This window comes from Chionomys nivalis, chromosome 2, assembly GCF_950005125.1.
Source record: "Chionomys nivalis chromosome 2, mChiNiv1.1, whole genome shotgun sequence".
Classification (NCBI taxonomy): domain Eukaryota; kingdom Metazoa; phylum Chordata; class Mammalia; order Rodentia; family Cricetidae; genus Chionomys; species Chionomys nivalis.
Genome location: NC_080087.1, coordinates 44,056,703 through 44,072,446, shown reverse-complemented (window position 1 = coordinate 44,072,446; position 15,744 = coordinate 44,056,703). Strand labels below are relative to the sequence as shown.

General features: G+C 38.0%; 1 protein-coding gene across 6 annotated transcripts in view; it reads left to right on the top strand.

The window, feature by feature from the left end:
* Positions 1-14,535, top strand: part of Pkib (cAMP-dependent protein kinase inhibitor beta) — a 96,033-nt gene extending 81,498 nt beyond the window's left edge. For 4 of the 6 annotated variants that reach the window (XM_057762038.1, XM_057762034.1, XM_057762033.1 and 1 more), the window contains 2 exons: positions 3,918-4,094; positions 13,848-14,535. In XM_057762038.1, coding sequence (XP_057618021.1) covers positions 3,918-4,094; positions 13,848-13,915 — 245 coding nt within the window. In that variant the 3' untranslated portion in view covers positions 13,916-14,535. Of the gene's footprint in view, positions 1-319; positions 367-3,607; positions 3,799-3,917; positions 4,095-13,847 lie in introns of those variants that run through there. The other 2 variants (XM_057762035.1, XM_057762037.1) reach the window with 2 other exon arrangements.
* The last annotated feature ends 1,209 nt before the right edge of the window (positions 14,536-15,744 follow it).

Sequence of the window (15,744 nt, the reverse complement as noted above, 5' to 3'; positions counted from 1 at the left end):
TATAATTAGCTTTTTAAACTTAAAAACATTTAAAATTCCTGGAAGCTTATCTCAGTTTTATTTCCCTTAGGTAGTGGATTACCTCATCTTCCCATGAACTATGATTTTTAAATGTCACACGGCATTATAAAAGAGCAGTGTCATGTTTCTACATATGCTATCCCTTATAAAATATTGATGGAGGAGGGTCATCATTCTATCTGTTGCTTTCATTGGTTAACTAATAAAGAAAACTGCTTGGCCTTTGATAGGACAGAAAATTAGGTAGGTGGAGTAAACAGAACAGAATGCTGGGAGAAAGAAGCTGAGTCAGGCAGTTGCCATGATTCTCCCACTCCAGACAAACGCAGGTTAAGACCTTTCCTGGTAAGCCACCTCGTGGTGCTACACAGAATATTAAAAATGGGTTAGATCAATATGTAAGAGCTAGCCAATAAGAGGCTGGAACTAATGGGTCAGGCAGTGTTTAAAAGAATACAGTTTCCGTGTAATTATTTCGGGTAAAGCTAGCCGTGTGGGCGGCCGGGTGATAGGAACGTAGCCCGCCGCTCCTATCACAACAAAATATTAAAAGCACTGTTGTCCAATAAAACAAAGACAAGTAAAATGACTATTTAGGAAAGGGGGAACATTCATTTCATAATTTGCTGTTTATTTATATGCTCAAAATATTATTGCTAGAACCTTTCTGTGCTAGGATTGTCTGATGGCTCGTAATTTGTCTTGTTTCAGTCTTTCTACAATATAAAAGTAATGTATGTTCAGTACATTAAAATATGTCTAGGGTACTGAAAATTGGTTAATATAGTCTGTTCTATCTGCAGTTCCCAAGTAAGTCTTTTTGTTTTCTTTGTATAAAATCGAGATGACTTTATATTAACTGTTTTCCTCTTATTGTTCCTATGACATTGCAAAATGTTCTGGGGACACACTTCTGTCGGTAGATATCACACTTTCTACATGACCTAAAATTATTAGATTCATAGCACGATGTACGTGCTATATTCTCGTTATTTTCCTGATGTACTTCCCAGTTTTGTCCAGTGCTACAGGTCACCTACTGCCAGAGAATTTAAAGAACCGGATACTGCAGCCAGAATCAAGAATCTGCAAACTTTGTAAACCAAACATATTGGGTCAGAAGATAGAAAGCTTTTCACCATAGAATGCCCATCTCCTCACAGCTCTGTGGACTGAGATGATAAGCTGTCTGGTCTGTCCATGGTGGATATCTCGGTCAGCTTCAACACCAAGCTATGAGAGGAGCCCAATGCAAATGTACACTGAGAAACAGCAGAGCAGAGTCCCAAAGGAAGGCTGCCTGGCTGCTGTCTCTTCCTGGCTCTCCACTTCTGACCTGGTCTTAAGATTCTCATTACTGAATGTGGCTGACACACTTTCAGAGAGTTTTATGATGTTTTCATTTAGAAAGTTTCTGTGTGGTATAATAATGTAAGGCAAAAGGAACAACTTTCTAAATAGCAAAGCAGTTAACTCAGGGTTCAGAATTCTCCTTCCATGCTCATGACTGTAATCACTTTTTAGAAGCTCTCTTTTAATAGTAACGTTGAGATTTATATACAATGTACAAATGTAGACAAAATTAGAAGTTCTCTTTTGGTAGAAGTTAAAAACTATTTTGACTTTTCTTACCTTGTTATGAAATGTACCATTTCATTTTACATATGTATCATTGAAATATTTAAAATATTGTATCTTAATATTTTTATTTGTTATCTTCAGCCTTAAGGTTATGGACCATCAAGCAAGAAATTATGAGTCTGGACTGTGAAGCCAATCATAGTGTGCTGGCAGTTACAGGGCGAGATGATTTTTGTAGATAAACATTTGATCATGGGCGTCACTTCTGAGGCAATGATAACTGACTAGGGATAGAGTCAGAGCCCAAGAACAAATTCAAGATGGCATCACTCAGTTCTTCACAACCTATAGGGAAGACACCTTAGGTGAAATGAATTGATCATGAGTAGGAGTTCTCTCAAACTAACAGATATTTAAGATAAAGAATTTCTGTATATGTGTCACACTATCTCTCTTACACACACACACACACACACACCGTGCAGGGGTGGGAGGAGCACAGAGAAAAAATTTTGAACATGCACAGTTCCCTGTTCAGAGTTATTGCAGAACAGAATCTAAAAGAGGCCTATGTGCAGCTACCTCCATATATCACCAGGACTTTAAGATTTTCTCTTAACAATCCATGTCATTTTGATTTCAGGGTTAACTGGGCTAAGCTTCTCTCCAAAATTAGATTAGTGGTTATGGACTTTCAGTCAGTCACTGAACCTCTCAGCCCCAGTGGCTGCATCCATAAATGTGGACCATACTCCACTACCCTTATAGAATTATAAGGATATTAAGTGAGGTGATAGACACAAACTATTATTAATACTATTGGAGAAATGCTGGTCTCTTTGATAGAAAATTCAAGATAACTCTAGCAGGTGTCTGGAAGATCCTATAGCAGGATCTTCTTGGTAGGATTAAAGGGGGTATACGGCAGGGTGGTAAAGTGAGATGCAGTGAGAGATGATCAATGATGCAAGCAGTTGCTCATCAGTGGTCTTACAAGGGTAGAGAGATGTTTACCCTTAATCTCGTTGCTTTTCCACAAAGCAAGTCCTGTGAATCAGACAGGCTATTTGTTGTACCTGATATGTAGAAGGGAAACTGTGACTCAAATTTCAACGAATTGACCACTGTCACTTGCAAATCTACAATCAAGTGGACTCTTTTGAACTAAGCTTTCAATGCTCTCTATACTTCTCTGAGCTGTCAATGCCAGACACTTGGCGAATATCAAACACTGAAAGTCTAATTCCCAGATTTTGTCTGCAAACCTCATGCACTGCTTATGAAAGCAGATTGACTAGCACAGCAATAGAAGGCCACTAGGGACACTTAGACTGCCACCACACTCCATGAGTTCTTATGTGTGACAGACAACAAGAGCTGTGTTCCTAATTCCAAATGAGGCATGTCTGTATGCGTTCATTTGCTTACTAGCATTTTCTGAGTGAAAGTTGATTGTCTAAGAAGTACAAACACCCTGCAGATGGACACACACACTCCCCCCCCCCCGTCTTACTAGAACCCGATGCATAATGCCTACCCAGCAAATGCTTTCTGCTACCAACACAGCTTCTGAGTTACAAATATCAAATCCTAAGGAAACTTCATAAGAAAAGAAAATTATATGAAACAGGAACAGTTAAGATTTTTAATAATACTTAACAATTTCTACCTCCTGTACATTGAATGATTTCTTAGGAGTTATGAAAGCTCATTGCTAGGAGGATAAAGGATGATGGAAAAGGTGCTAGCAATGACTGTGTCCACCCAAAGGCAAGGGAAACTGTGCCCCGGATATACATGAGTCTGCTAAAAACTTTATCTGTGTCAGAACAAATGAAGTTCCAACTGTGGAGGGAAAGGCCTTAGATACAAAGTAGAATTTATTTCTAAAGAGTAAGGGGAAAGTGCTTTGTTTATTCTGCACAATTACAGTGATTTGGTTTCAGCCTAAACAAACACCACAAGCAAATACTCTGGGAGTGGCTATACCAGTCCATTTTCATTTGCTTCCAAGCCCTGGCTTGGCTGATTCATCCTTAGAAAAGCAGAACAAAAGTCTAGGTCTACTACACCCTCAAGCGTTCAAGTGGTGCTTTGGACTCTGGGGTTATTTATAGCGATCTGGCTCACAGAAGTGCTTCCTGCCCTATTCAGCAAATGTTCACGTGGGCACCCCAGAGCCAAGGCGCAAACGCTGTAAGTGTGCCAACCGAGATCTTTAAGCCTATAGCGATTTTGATCTAGCCATCGGTCTCGGGGGTGACCCTTTACCTCTGAACAGACTCAGTTTTCTTATGCGCACATTCTATCTATAGATGCTGTGATGAGGACAGATTCATCGGAGATGACTGATGTGGAGTCTGTGATCAGCAGCTTTGCATCTTCAGCAAGGGCAGGCCGACGCAATGCCTTACCTGACATCCAGAGTTCCGCTGCTACAGGTGGATCCTCTGATCTTCCCCTGAAGCTGGAGGCATTGTCCATGAAGGAAGGTAACACTAATCCTCTGAAATAAAACTCGCAGCATGTCTCTCCTTTTAATCTTTCTCTTTGGAGCAGTCTTTAAACTAGTTTTAAGTGTTCTCTTTCTTCTTGACTGAAAGCTCTCAGGTTTTAAGGTAAAATAGATTTCTATGCCCTTCTGAAACTAGATAATTTCATTTTGATGTCCTAAGGGTGAGCATAGAAACCGTTGTTCTGTCTATTGGATGTGTATGGTCATGTGCTGGAATTCTAGGTTCACTCTCCAGTACAAAATTAATTAAAAGTCATCATAAATAGTAACTATTGCACTGGAGCTGAGTATTGTGGTTCATGGCTAGTTCATTATGTGTCTTAACCTACTACTTACAGTTTGAGGTCCCTAATAAAGAAGACAATGAGCCTTCTCACACATCAACAAGAGGTGATGGAAGATGGTGTTTCAGTCACAAAATATCTTTTCTTGCTTCTATCATTGCTATTTTATCTACCATTCAATTTTATGCCTGATAAATATTAGGGACCCTAGTGGTGCATAGGGCAGATATGAACTGCTGTCGCAGATTTTGTAGTTCAACAGAAGTGTTAGATATGATATGCTTTATCAGAAAATGGAAATAGGGTGCTTTGTGGAGAGTTCCTGGACATTAGAATAGACATCAGAGAAGCTCATCACTGAAATCAGAATAACTCATGAGGCTGAGGCAAGAGGATTGCTGTGAGATTGATGCTATCCTGGGATACACAGTGGGATCCAGTACAGCCTGGGCTAGTGTGAGACGCTGTCTCAAACAAAACCATCATAATAGCAATTGATACAGCGGTGCAGACAGGGGAAATGCCACATGGTCCTACACTAAGTGAAGAGCTTCTGGAGGTCAGTGCCTACTAAGAACCATTTACCTGCAGAGACAAATTACCACATAGATTGTTCAATCCCTAGTGGTCAGCCTTGAACATGTGTACATATGAGAAAAGCTAAACAGACTCAGTAAGGTTATATATACAAGTGTGGATATACATACCTATGCTTACAAAAATAAACAAAAGAGGTTATGAATTTTCATGGGGAAGGATGGGGTTGGAGAAATGAGGAATATGAAAGCAGTGCTCATGCATGAAATTCTCAAACCCTCTCTTTTTAGAATCCTTAAAAATCAATAAAACTCAGCAACTCTTCTCTGTATACAAGAATAATCCAGTTAGAAGATGGGATGGAGGAGAATGCATAACTAAGAATGCAGCATAAACATCCTTTGGGTAAAGCAGACTGATGTCTAGAAATAAAGACTGGCCACCGTGGGTTGAGGGTTAAGTAAGAGGAAAAGTACCACAAGAAGAGAACTTTGGGCACATAAGCAAGGGCCAGACCTTGTGAGATTTGAGACAACGACTGCCAGGACCCAGATGTCTTCATGCCCTCATGTTTTCTTGCTGCTGTTACCTACTTCTCTGTATCATGATAATGTGATGTTCTTTTGACTACTAATTTTCTTTTTCTCCTCTCTTTTCTCTAACGCTAGTAAGACTTCATTCCGTCTCACCTATCTATGACATTGTTGTTGATCCATTCTTAGTCTTTTTCTAGCATGACCTTGTAAAATGTTATCATGATTGATTAGTTCATCTTCCCTTAAAGAGTGTCCTTTGATTCCCAGGACACTTTGGTCTCATGGTTTTCTTTTTCCTCATTGACTTTTTCTCTTTGGCATTCTCTTTGCTCATATCATCAATCACTTGATGGAATAGAAAGTATAAAATACGTATAGTACAACTTAGTCACTATTTCTTTGCTTCTAATTGCTATCTGATCTCATTGTATAGTTTGTATCCTTCTGAAACATAGATTTGGATCTTATATCAGTTCCTTTTTCCTGTTACAATGACCAACTAACTGACAAACCCATATTAAGGAAGGATTTTTTCTTTTATTAAAAATAGATTTTTTTCTCAAATATTATATCTTGATTACAGTTTTCCCTCCCACTCCCACTTCTTGTTCCTCCCCACATCCCCTCCCATCCAGATCCACCTCATTTCTTTCATTTGAAAACAAACAGGCTTATAACGGATACAAAGAAAATAAAATATAACAAAACAGAAACTAACACATTGGAATAGGACAAAGCAGACAAATGGAAGGAAAGGAGTCCAACAAAAGGCACAAGAAACAGAGAGAGAAGCATTGACCCACTTGTTCAGACTCAGGAGTTTCTTAAAGGCACTAAAGTGGAAGCCATGATATATACGCAAAAGACCTGTATGGTAAAAAGAGGAAAAACGCTTGTGGAAATAAAAAAGAAAAAATAAAAGAAAAAGAAAAGCCTTGACCTGACATTATGGGAAAAGGAACCTCCAAAGATAACTTTGAGTTTATTTTCTGTTGGCCATCTGCTGCTGGGCACCCAGCCTACCATTGAGTAGTTTGTTTCCCCAACGAGACTCTCTTGGAGAAAACTAAATTTTCATTTTCATCTGGTTATTATTTGGAAACTGCTTTTACCTTAAGGATGAGGGCAAGTGTCCCCTTGACCTTTCAGCTCTAAGACCCCACCTAGGGCAGACCTATGTAGGCTCTGTGCATGTTGCCTTAGTTTCTGTTAGTTCATTTGTACTGCATTCGTCCTGCTGATTTTGTGGGCCTTGGATTTGGGGTCCCACATACCCTTTGGTTCTTATGCACTCTTCCTGTCTCATATGCACAATTCCTGGATGTCTCAGGGGAGGGATTTGATGGAGACATCCATTTAGGTTTGAATATTCCAAAGTCTCTTAATCTCTGCATGTCTGGCTGTGGGTCTCTGTATTTATTCCCATCTGCTACAGGAGGAATTTTCTCTGATGACACCTGAACAAGCCACTGATCTACAAACACAGCATAATCTTACTAGGAACTATCTTATTGCTACATCCTTTCAGAACAATGGTATTTGCTTTTATCCTAGATCCCTGGGCTGTCTAGTCTCAAGTTCTATGTCACCAAAGAATTGTCGAGCATGGAGGGAACCTTCAGTAAAATCAGATATTGGTTGGTTACTCCCAGAAGCCTTGTGCCACCTTCTACCAGCATATCTTACAGGCTGGACACCAATGTAGATCAGAGAGTTTGTGGTTGGGTTAGTGGGTTTTTTTGTTTTTGTTTTTGCTTTTTGATAAGTGTACAAAGTACCTTCCTTATAGCAAAGATGCTGCAATGTAGGCACCAGTTTGGTATATCCATGTTCAATGACTTGCGTAGGTGTTATCGTAGGCAATGGGGACTCGCCATCAGTTTGTGGAGAGCAACCTATAGCCTTGGAAACAGCCTAGGATGTTTGGGTGTTTACAGGGGGATCTCTCTGGCCAGGCTAGTTGGCTCTACCCTAGTATTTGGCTATTTCATTTAGATTGCCTTCATATATGAATATATTTTAGTACTTCTATTCCATTAAGTTTTCATGTAACCCCTCAAATGGTCATTAGTTTTACCTGCCCTTACATGCATTTCCTCCCTCACTTTCTTTTCGCTCCCTTTCCCCATTTGTTTCTCCTGTTCTAGTATCAGCTATTTTTCCATAGCTATATACTCTATCTCTCCTTCTTAGGGTGATTCAAACCTCGCTGCCTGTACCTTACTCAATATCCAACCTCTGTGGTTATAAGGATTGTCTCTTGCTTATCACTGACTTAACAGTTAATATCCATATGTAAGTGAATATATAACAAATTCACCTTTTTTGGTCTAGGTCACCTCACACGGGATGATTTTTTCTGTTTCACCCATTCGTCTGCAAATTTATGATTTTATTTTTAAAGAGCTGAGTAATAAATTTCTATTGTGTACAATGTATTGCATTTTCTTTATCCATTTATATATAGAGGGACATCTATGTTGTTTCTAATTTCTGGCTATTAGGAATAGAGCAGCAATGAACATGAGCAAGTGTTTCTGTTGTAGAATAAAAAATTCTTTGAGTTTATGCCCAAGAGTGGTATAGCTTGATCTTGAGGTCTCTCAACTCCCATATTCCCAAAGAACCATCACACTGATTTCCATAGTGGCTGCACAAGTTTGTGCTACCACCAGCAATGGAAGAGTGTTCCCCTTACTCCAAATCCTCACCAACATGAACTGTCATTTGTTTTACTGGCCTTTGCCATTCTGACAGGTCTAAGATCAAACTTCAAAATAGTTTTGATTTGCACCTCCTTGGTGATTAAGGATGATGAATTTTTTAAAAAGTGTTTCTTAGCTATTTGGGTTTCCTTTTTTGAGTATTCTCTGTTTAGATCTGAGCTCCATTTTTAACTAGGCCATTTGTTTTCTTGATATCTTGCTTTTGGAGTTCTTTATATATTTTTTATATTGGTGTTCTATAAAATGTGTAGTTGGTGAAACTCTTTTCCATTCTGTAGGCTGCTCCTTTGTTCAAATGACGGTGTCCTTTGCTGTACAGAATCTTCTCAGTTTTATGAGGTTATCCCATTTCTTTATTGATGATCTTAGTGTTTGTGCTAATAGTGTCTTGTTCAGAAAGTCTTTTCTTGTACCAATGAGTTCAAAGCTATTTCCCACTTTCTCTTCTATCAGATTCAGTGTACCTGTTTTTATGTTAAGGATTTTGATCCATTTGGAATTGAGTTTTATGCAAGGTGATATATGGCTTTATTTTAATTCTTCTACATGCAAACACTTAGTTTGATCAGCACTATTTCTTGAAGATGCTGTCTTTTCTATGTATTTCTGCCCTCTCAAAAATTAGGTGTCCACAGTTACTTGGATTTATGTTGAGCTCTTAATTTTGATTTCATGATCAATGGTCTGTTTAATGACAATACCATTATTTTTAATTACTTTATCTCTGTACTACATTTTGAGATTGGGGATTATGATACCTTCAGCAATACTTTTATTAGTCAGAATTATTTTAGCTATCCCAGGTTTTTTGTGTTTCCATATGGAACTGAAAATTTTTCATTTAAGATATTTGAAGTACTGTCTAAAAATTTTGATTTAATACAGTAGATTGCATAGTAGGATTTTTGCTATGTTAATTGTTCTGATCCATATACATGGGAGATTTTTCTATCTTATGATACCCTTTTCAATTTCTTTCTTCAATGTCATAAAGTTTTATCATTCATGTCTTTCACTTACTTGGTTAGAATTACCCCAAAATACTTTATTTATTTTAAGCTATTGTGAAAGGTGTTGTTTACTTGATTTCATTTTTAGACCATTTGTCATTTGTGTATAGGAAGGGTTATTTATTTTTGTGATTTGATTTTTATTTAGCTACTTTGCTAAAAGTGTTTATCAGTTGTATGAGTTTCCTAGTGGAATTTTTAGGATCACTTGTATATGTTATCATGGAAGGGTTTAATTTTACTCACAGTTTAGAATGATAGTTTTCATCATAGGGAGATGTGTCATGATAGGATGTGAGGTAGCTGATCAAATTGCATCTACCATAAAGAAAAAGAGAGAGCCGAAGGCCAGTTCCCAGCTTTCTTTACCCCCCCCCCCCCGCTTTCATTTAGTAGACCTCTAGCTGACTAGATGGTGCCACCTACATTCAGATTGGGTCTTCCCTTCTCACTTCAAACTGCCTTAAAATGCCCTCACAAATCTACCCGGAAAAATGCCTCCAGGGTGATTATAAATCCAGCCAAGTTGATAATATTAACCATTGCAAGTCTATCCTTTATCAACTTGACATCCAAGCATATAAATTTTGAATTGTAGCAATCAACTCCTATACACTATAGCCCTGTGGTTATCAGATAATGCAAAATGAATTCATTCTAACTTCAAAAGTCTGTAGTCTTAACAGCATCAACATCATTAGAAAATATAGAACCCAAAACCTCTCCTGAGATGCAAATGTGAATCCTTAGGAAATCAAAAATAATTTGCATACAATGACATAGAATCAAAATTCCCATTCTGTGGGGGAGGAAGAATAGGGACATCGTAAGGAAAGAAGGTAAAGAAGACCAAATTCATAAGGAACAACACCAAATCCTGCAGCACCATATCCCCCACCTGGCACTTTTCATGGCATTATGTACCATGGCCAATCTCACTCACCAAATACTGCCAGCAACAGCACAGCAGCCCCTCTTTTTGGCCATCTCTGCTCCATTCCTCAAGCTTTCGTAAGTCCTGGCTTCTCACATCTTGACATCACCATTGCATCTTAGGCTTTACTTCCATAGCTTTCTGCATGGTATGGCATGGCCTACTTTCAGAAATGTGTTCATTCACTGGTCACATGGCCTACTTACAAAAACTCATTCACTCGCTGATCGGTATCAGTTGTTTTCCAGAACCTTGGTAGGTGCCTCCATGTCCTCATAACTTCCATTTTGGTCAATCTTAGGTATAGTCTTGTCTACTTCTATCATGGCTACAGAGCAGTGATTCTCAACCCTTTGGGAGTCTAATGACCCTTTTACAGGGGTCACCTAAGACTATCAGAAAACACAAATATTTATAGTTATATTATGATTAGTAAGAGTGGCAAAGTTACGGTTATGATGTAGTGACGAAAATAATTTTATTGTTGGGAATCATCACAGCATGAGAAATTATATGAATGGGTTGTAACCTTAGGAAGGTTGAGGACCACTACTCTAGAACAATTGTGTAAGGTTTGTGTGGAACTAGGTAGCTGAGTCCAGGAACCTCTTCCTTCAGTGAATATTTTTAGCAGAGACCTCTTCATAGACTTTACATATGAGTCTCGTCCTCCTCAAAGGAATTTGCCCTTTTGCAAACGTGAGCCTTCAATGACGAAGGCATTGCCCTCAGGCATCTTTCCTCTTACCCAGTGCAAATTATGAAGTTTTCACATTCATCTCCCTCATCTCTTTAACAGTTACAGCTGCTTTCTCCACATATGGCTGATCTGCAGCTGTCAGCATTTCCCCTTCTTTGTCAAACTGTAAACATTTTGCATCTTTCTGCTCCACTGGCTGCTTGCTCTCACTGAAAGAACGAATGCATGAGGACAAAAGGCAGTAGTTATGACATAGCCACAGTGGTATGTTACCTTGACATTTCCTCTACCAAACACTTTAGTCAGTTCCTTTGGAATTCAGTTTCAAGTTCTCAGAACATTGGCAAAGTCTTTGCTTGAACATAGCATAATGACTTCTAGTCTAGTTCTTTGTAGAATCCCTGTTTCCTCTCTGGCACCTCATAGGCCAGGCCTCCAGTGTTTACATGTTGTGCTATTCTGGTCTTCCACATTCCCATCAGAATATCCTATTAAAAGCTTCTCTCTTTTTTTTTTTTTTAATATCTTAGGGCTTTTTTCTAATCTGGAGCTCAAAACTCTTCCTCCGAAAAGCTTGTGGTAGAGGCCTATGAAATTGCACAACCAGGCTTAGTGCTGCAGTTCTGTTCTTGGTACCAATATTCTGATGTTTCTTACTGCTGTGGAAAAATAGCAGAGGAAAATCAAATTAAGGAGGAAGGGTTCACGTTGGCTCACTGTTTCAAAGGGTATACACTTCATCGTAGCAGGAAGACAGGGAGGACGGTGAGGGGGCTGTTCACATTGTCTTTGCAGTCAGGAATCAGAAAAGAAAATGAATACTGATGCTCAGCTAGTTTTTCTGGTTGACCTTTTTATTTCATCTGGGATCCTATGAAATGTTCCTGCCCACAATCAGGGTCTTAACTCACTGAGTCTAGCCTCTCTAGCATGTGTTCAAAGGTGAGTCTCCCAGGTAATTCTAAATCCATTCAAGTTGACATGAGGATTGGCTGTTATAGATCTCAGTCTAAAGATGCTTGAAGTTTGCTCTCATTGAAGAAACTACCTGGGTAACAGCATTGCTAGGCTATCAAACTTATGAACATAAGAGCAAACTTTGTATGTTCCTTCTGGAACCTGCTCTTCCTGTGTAAATTATGATTTACAGCTGCAGTTTCTGAAACCAAAAATCTTAGCCTCATCCTTGTTTCCCTTCTATTTTGAACATTCTTCATCTCTAACTTAGAGAACACTGTCAGCTACACTTTCAAAACTGGCCCAGAAATCTGCCGTTTTTTTCTATCCGCTACATATGGTCTTGTTGCTTCTGAGATTCCATCCCGTGAATTTTAGTTTCTTCCCATTGTGTCTCTTTACTGATGCTGCTTTTAATTTTACTATTATCTCATTTTGTATCCCTTTCTGCATTGGATATGAACAGCATACTACCTCATTTTTGTAGGTCTTTGCTAAAATGTCTCTTTTTCCGGTGCTTGTTTCCAGCCAATTCTGTATCAGTTTGCTAACTCTAGGCCTGAGACATCTTAACAATTTCTGTTTTCTACTCCTGATTTAATTAACCCCATGAACATATTTCACTTCCCACATACCATGTACTTTATTTTGTTTATTGTCCATTTTGTGCCACTCACTGGATGGTACTTGAGAACTACTTCAGGTGGTTAGCTTGATAAATATCTTTTTTTAAAGAAAAAAAATGAAGGCCTTATATTGTAGACCAAGCTAGTCTGAAACTCATTATATAGTCAAAGTTGCTTAACAGATATTTAACAATTAAAAAGTCCTAGATATACTCTACCAGATGTATCTTCAAAGATTTTGTAAATGGTTTTGTTAGGAGAATTTTTGTTGGAAATATTGAAATGTAAACAATTTCATTCAAATGAAGACCGACAAAAGCAGAACATTTTAAAGAAAGGAAGGAAAAGGAGAATACAGTATTGCAACTGAGTTGCATGTCTTTAATCACATCACTTGGGAGGCAACGTCAGATAAATCTCTGTGACTCTGAGGTTAACTTAATCTATATAGTGAGATCTTGTTTCAGAGAGGAAAACAAGACAGGGTGGGCAAGAAATAGAGTTGAAAGATAGTTGTTTGAAATGAAGAAACAGGAAAGGGGGGAAGTTTGGTAGAAGAGCAGGGAATTGTCATTGGAATCAGTTTCTTGAAGAGTTGGAAACTGGCAGGAGTTGGAACCACAAGGGCATTAGACTTTGGCAACAATAGCATCACCAGGGACAACAACAAAGGTGTCTACCCAGGACAATGGGCAGGGCCCTACACTCACCGAGGGTTGTACTTTCTGAATGCTCTCCTCTTCTGCTCTTAATGTTATCCATAGTTTTATCAGTATAGTCACTACTGTGTCATTTTTCAATGAGTAATAACAAATTGTGTAATCATTCCTGAGAAGCACATACACACTCCCATTGTTCTGGAAGTGCAGGCAGGAACAATGATTACAGATTACAGAAGACTTTCGACATTTAGTAGTAGGAAGGTGAAGGAGCTCCCACACAATGGCATTGATGTCATCTTTTCTGAAGCACAGAAGGTTGTCTCTAAGAAGCAAAAGAAATAGAAGATGCAAAGAATACAGAGAAAGTGTGTCCCAGAATAGGGAAATGATTGAGGACGTATGTAGCCACTTGATCTAGATTCAAGTTGTGACTTTCACTAGCTCGGTGACTTCCCACAAGTCATTTCACCTGCTTCGGCTGTAGTTTGCTGTCTAGTAGATAAAGAGTATAATGACATCTTAAAAGTGTGTTTGGTGGTAGTAACTATAAATCAGGAAGAAAATTGACTAAGAGAAAGATCTAGAAACTACTCAAATATATCCTCTCTGTGCAAATTCACATCTGCTGAGGGCAAAATATGACCTAGTCAGGATGAAAAACTACTCAGGGGGACAAAGCACAAAACAACCCTTTCATTCTAAATATAAAATATATTTCCATGTATTTTGCATAAGAATGAAAAATTTTTTTTTTGCAGATGTTAAAAAGAAGAGTGAAGAGAAAGCACAAGACCAACTGAAAAAGTCCCTAAATGACGAAAAATGAAGACTTATAATTTATCCACGGTGTTGATTTTATGCACATCGGGAGACAGTGGCTATGCATTCCTGAAGTGTTTGATCTGGTAGTAACTGTGGTAATGTGTGCATTTTAGGTAATTTTGTTGTGCTGCTCTGTCCTTAAACCGCAACCATGATACCCACATAGGTTATTAAAAGGTATTACATTCAAATTTCAACCAAGGAAGAACACACTGTTTATACATCCAATGAAGTTCACTGTCCGTCTTGGGATTTACTTAGTTAGATGCGTGTTTAACTATGTTCTTATTGATATGCATAAACCAAAACCTATTAATTTAATACTTTGTAGAATTTGTAGGAAATTATATTTTTAGTGAGATGGTATTAATAGTAAAAAAAAAATCACAGGTATAAAATGTGTTTATTTTTAATCAAAACTACACCATACTTTCCCCAAAAGTTAAGAGAGATCTGCAAACATTGTAAAAGTTGTGACAACATAAATATCTCTAGGATGCTTTTGTCTAATGTATTTTGCATCTAGTCTGTGTATACTGTGACTTTTCATATGGATGCACAGGATGTAAAGTTTGTGGCAAATTGCTTACGTGAAATATGTGTAACAAATAAATTTCACTATATTCCTTAACTTGGTTCATGTGTATGTCTTGTTTTACGTGGATTGTACAAGACATTGTGCTAGTTTCTCTAGACTGTCTTTTCTTCTCTGGACTTCTGTGTGTGTGCAAATTGTGCTAACGTAATTTCATCAGGTGTGCTGACCTAAATTTTTATATTTTTCCTAAGTAGTCAACATAGCAGTAAGCACTTTAAATATTTGCATAATATACTATAAATAAAATTTGCAAAAGACATGCTTTTAATATATGTTTAATTATACATTTTTTTAAAAAAGAACTGAAACAAAACCAAGGTGCTAACAAATTTTAACCTGTTACATAGTTTAGAAAAGTAATATAATTCTTAATCTTAAATTTTTTGAATAATTTGTTTATATTTATATATATGCAGGTAATTAAATTCTAATTGTTGACTTAGACTTTACCTGTTTACACTAACTAAATAAAATTTCACAGTAGAAATGCTTTACTTATACAATTTTCATTTGTTTCATCTTCTGAGGTACGCTGGGTATAAAGGGGCGATGCTCCCGAAAGGATCACAGTGGCAGTCTTTGTGCTTTAAATCACCTCCTGCTTGGGACTCTATTGACCAAGCTTAACTTTAGGATTATATAAACCAAAGGGGGATTTCCAAAAGCTTCATTGTTTCCAACTCTCAAATAAAATTTTTCTTATAAAATAATCAAAATTAGTATATGTACATATATATACCATTAAATTAATGTGTAATACAGTATATTATAGCCATTAAAGTATTTATCAAAGTTGTCCAATGAGGTGAGACTGAGTGGTTGGTAGGACACGCAGGGAGAATAGTTGATTCCAAATTAATTGGGGTTACAATTCAGCTTCCTGGAGGATTGGGGACAATTGGGAAAAAGAGGTGAGCCCAGAGGTTGCTGCTGGAATGAAGTGAGCAGAGTTGGGATGCTGCTAGCAGTGGGTGAACATTCTTCATCCCCATGAAGGCCTCCACAGCAGAGCTGCCCAGCCTTAGCTGTCAGCATTACTGAAGTTGCAAGCCTGGAGAACAAACTCCCTGAGTTTGAATTTTAACTTTACATACTAGCTATACGATCTCGACCAATGAAGATCATGTCTGTAAGTTTCCACCACATCCTCTTTGGAATGACATCAATAATAATCCACATCTTACAGAGTGAGTGTGATGATGGTGAGTTTTAATCTCAGCCTGACACACCCATGG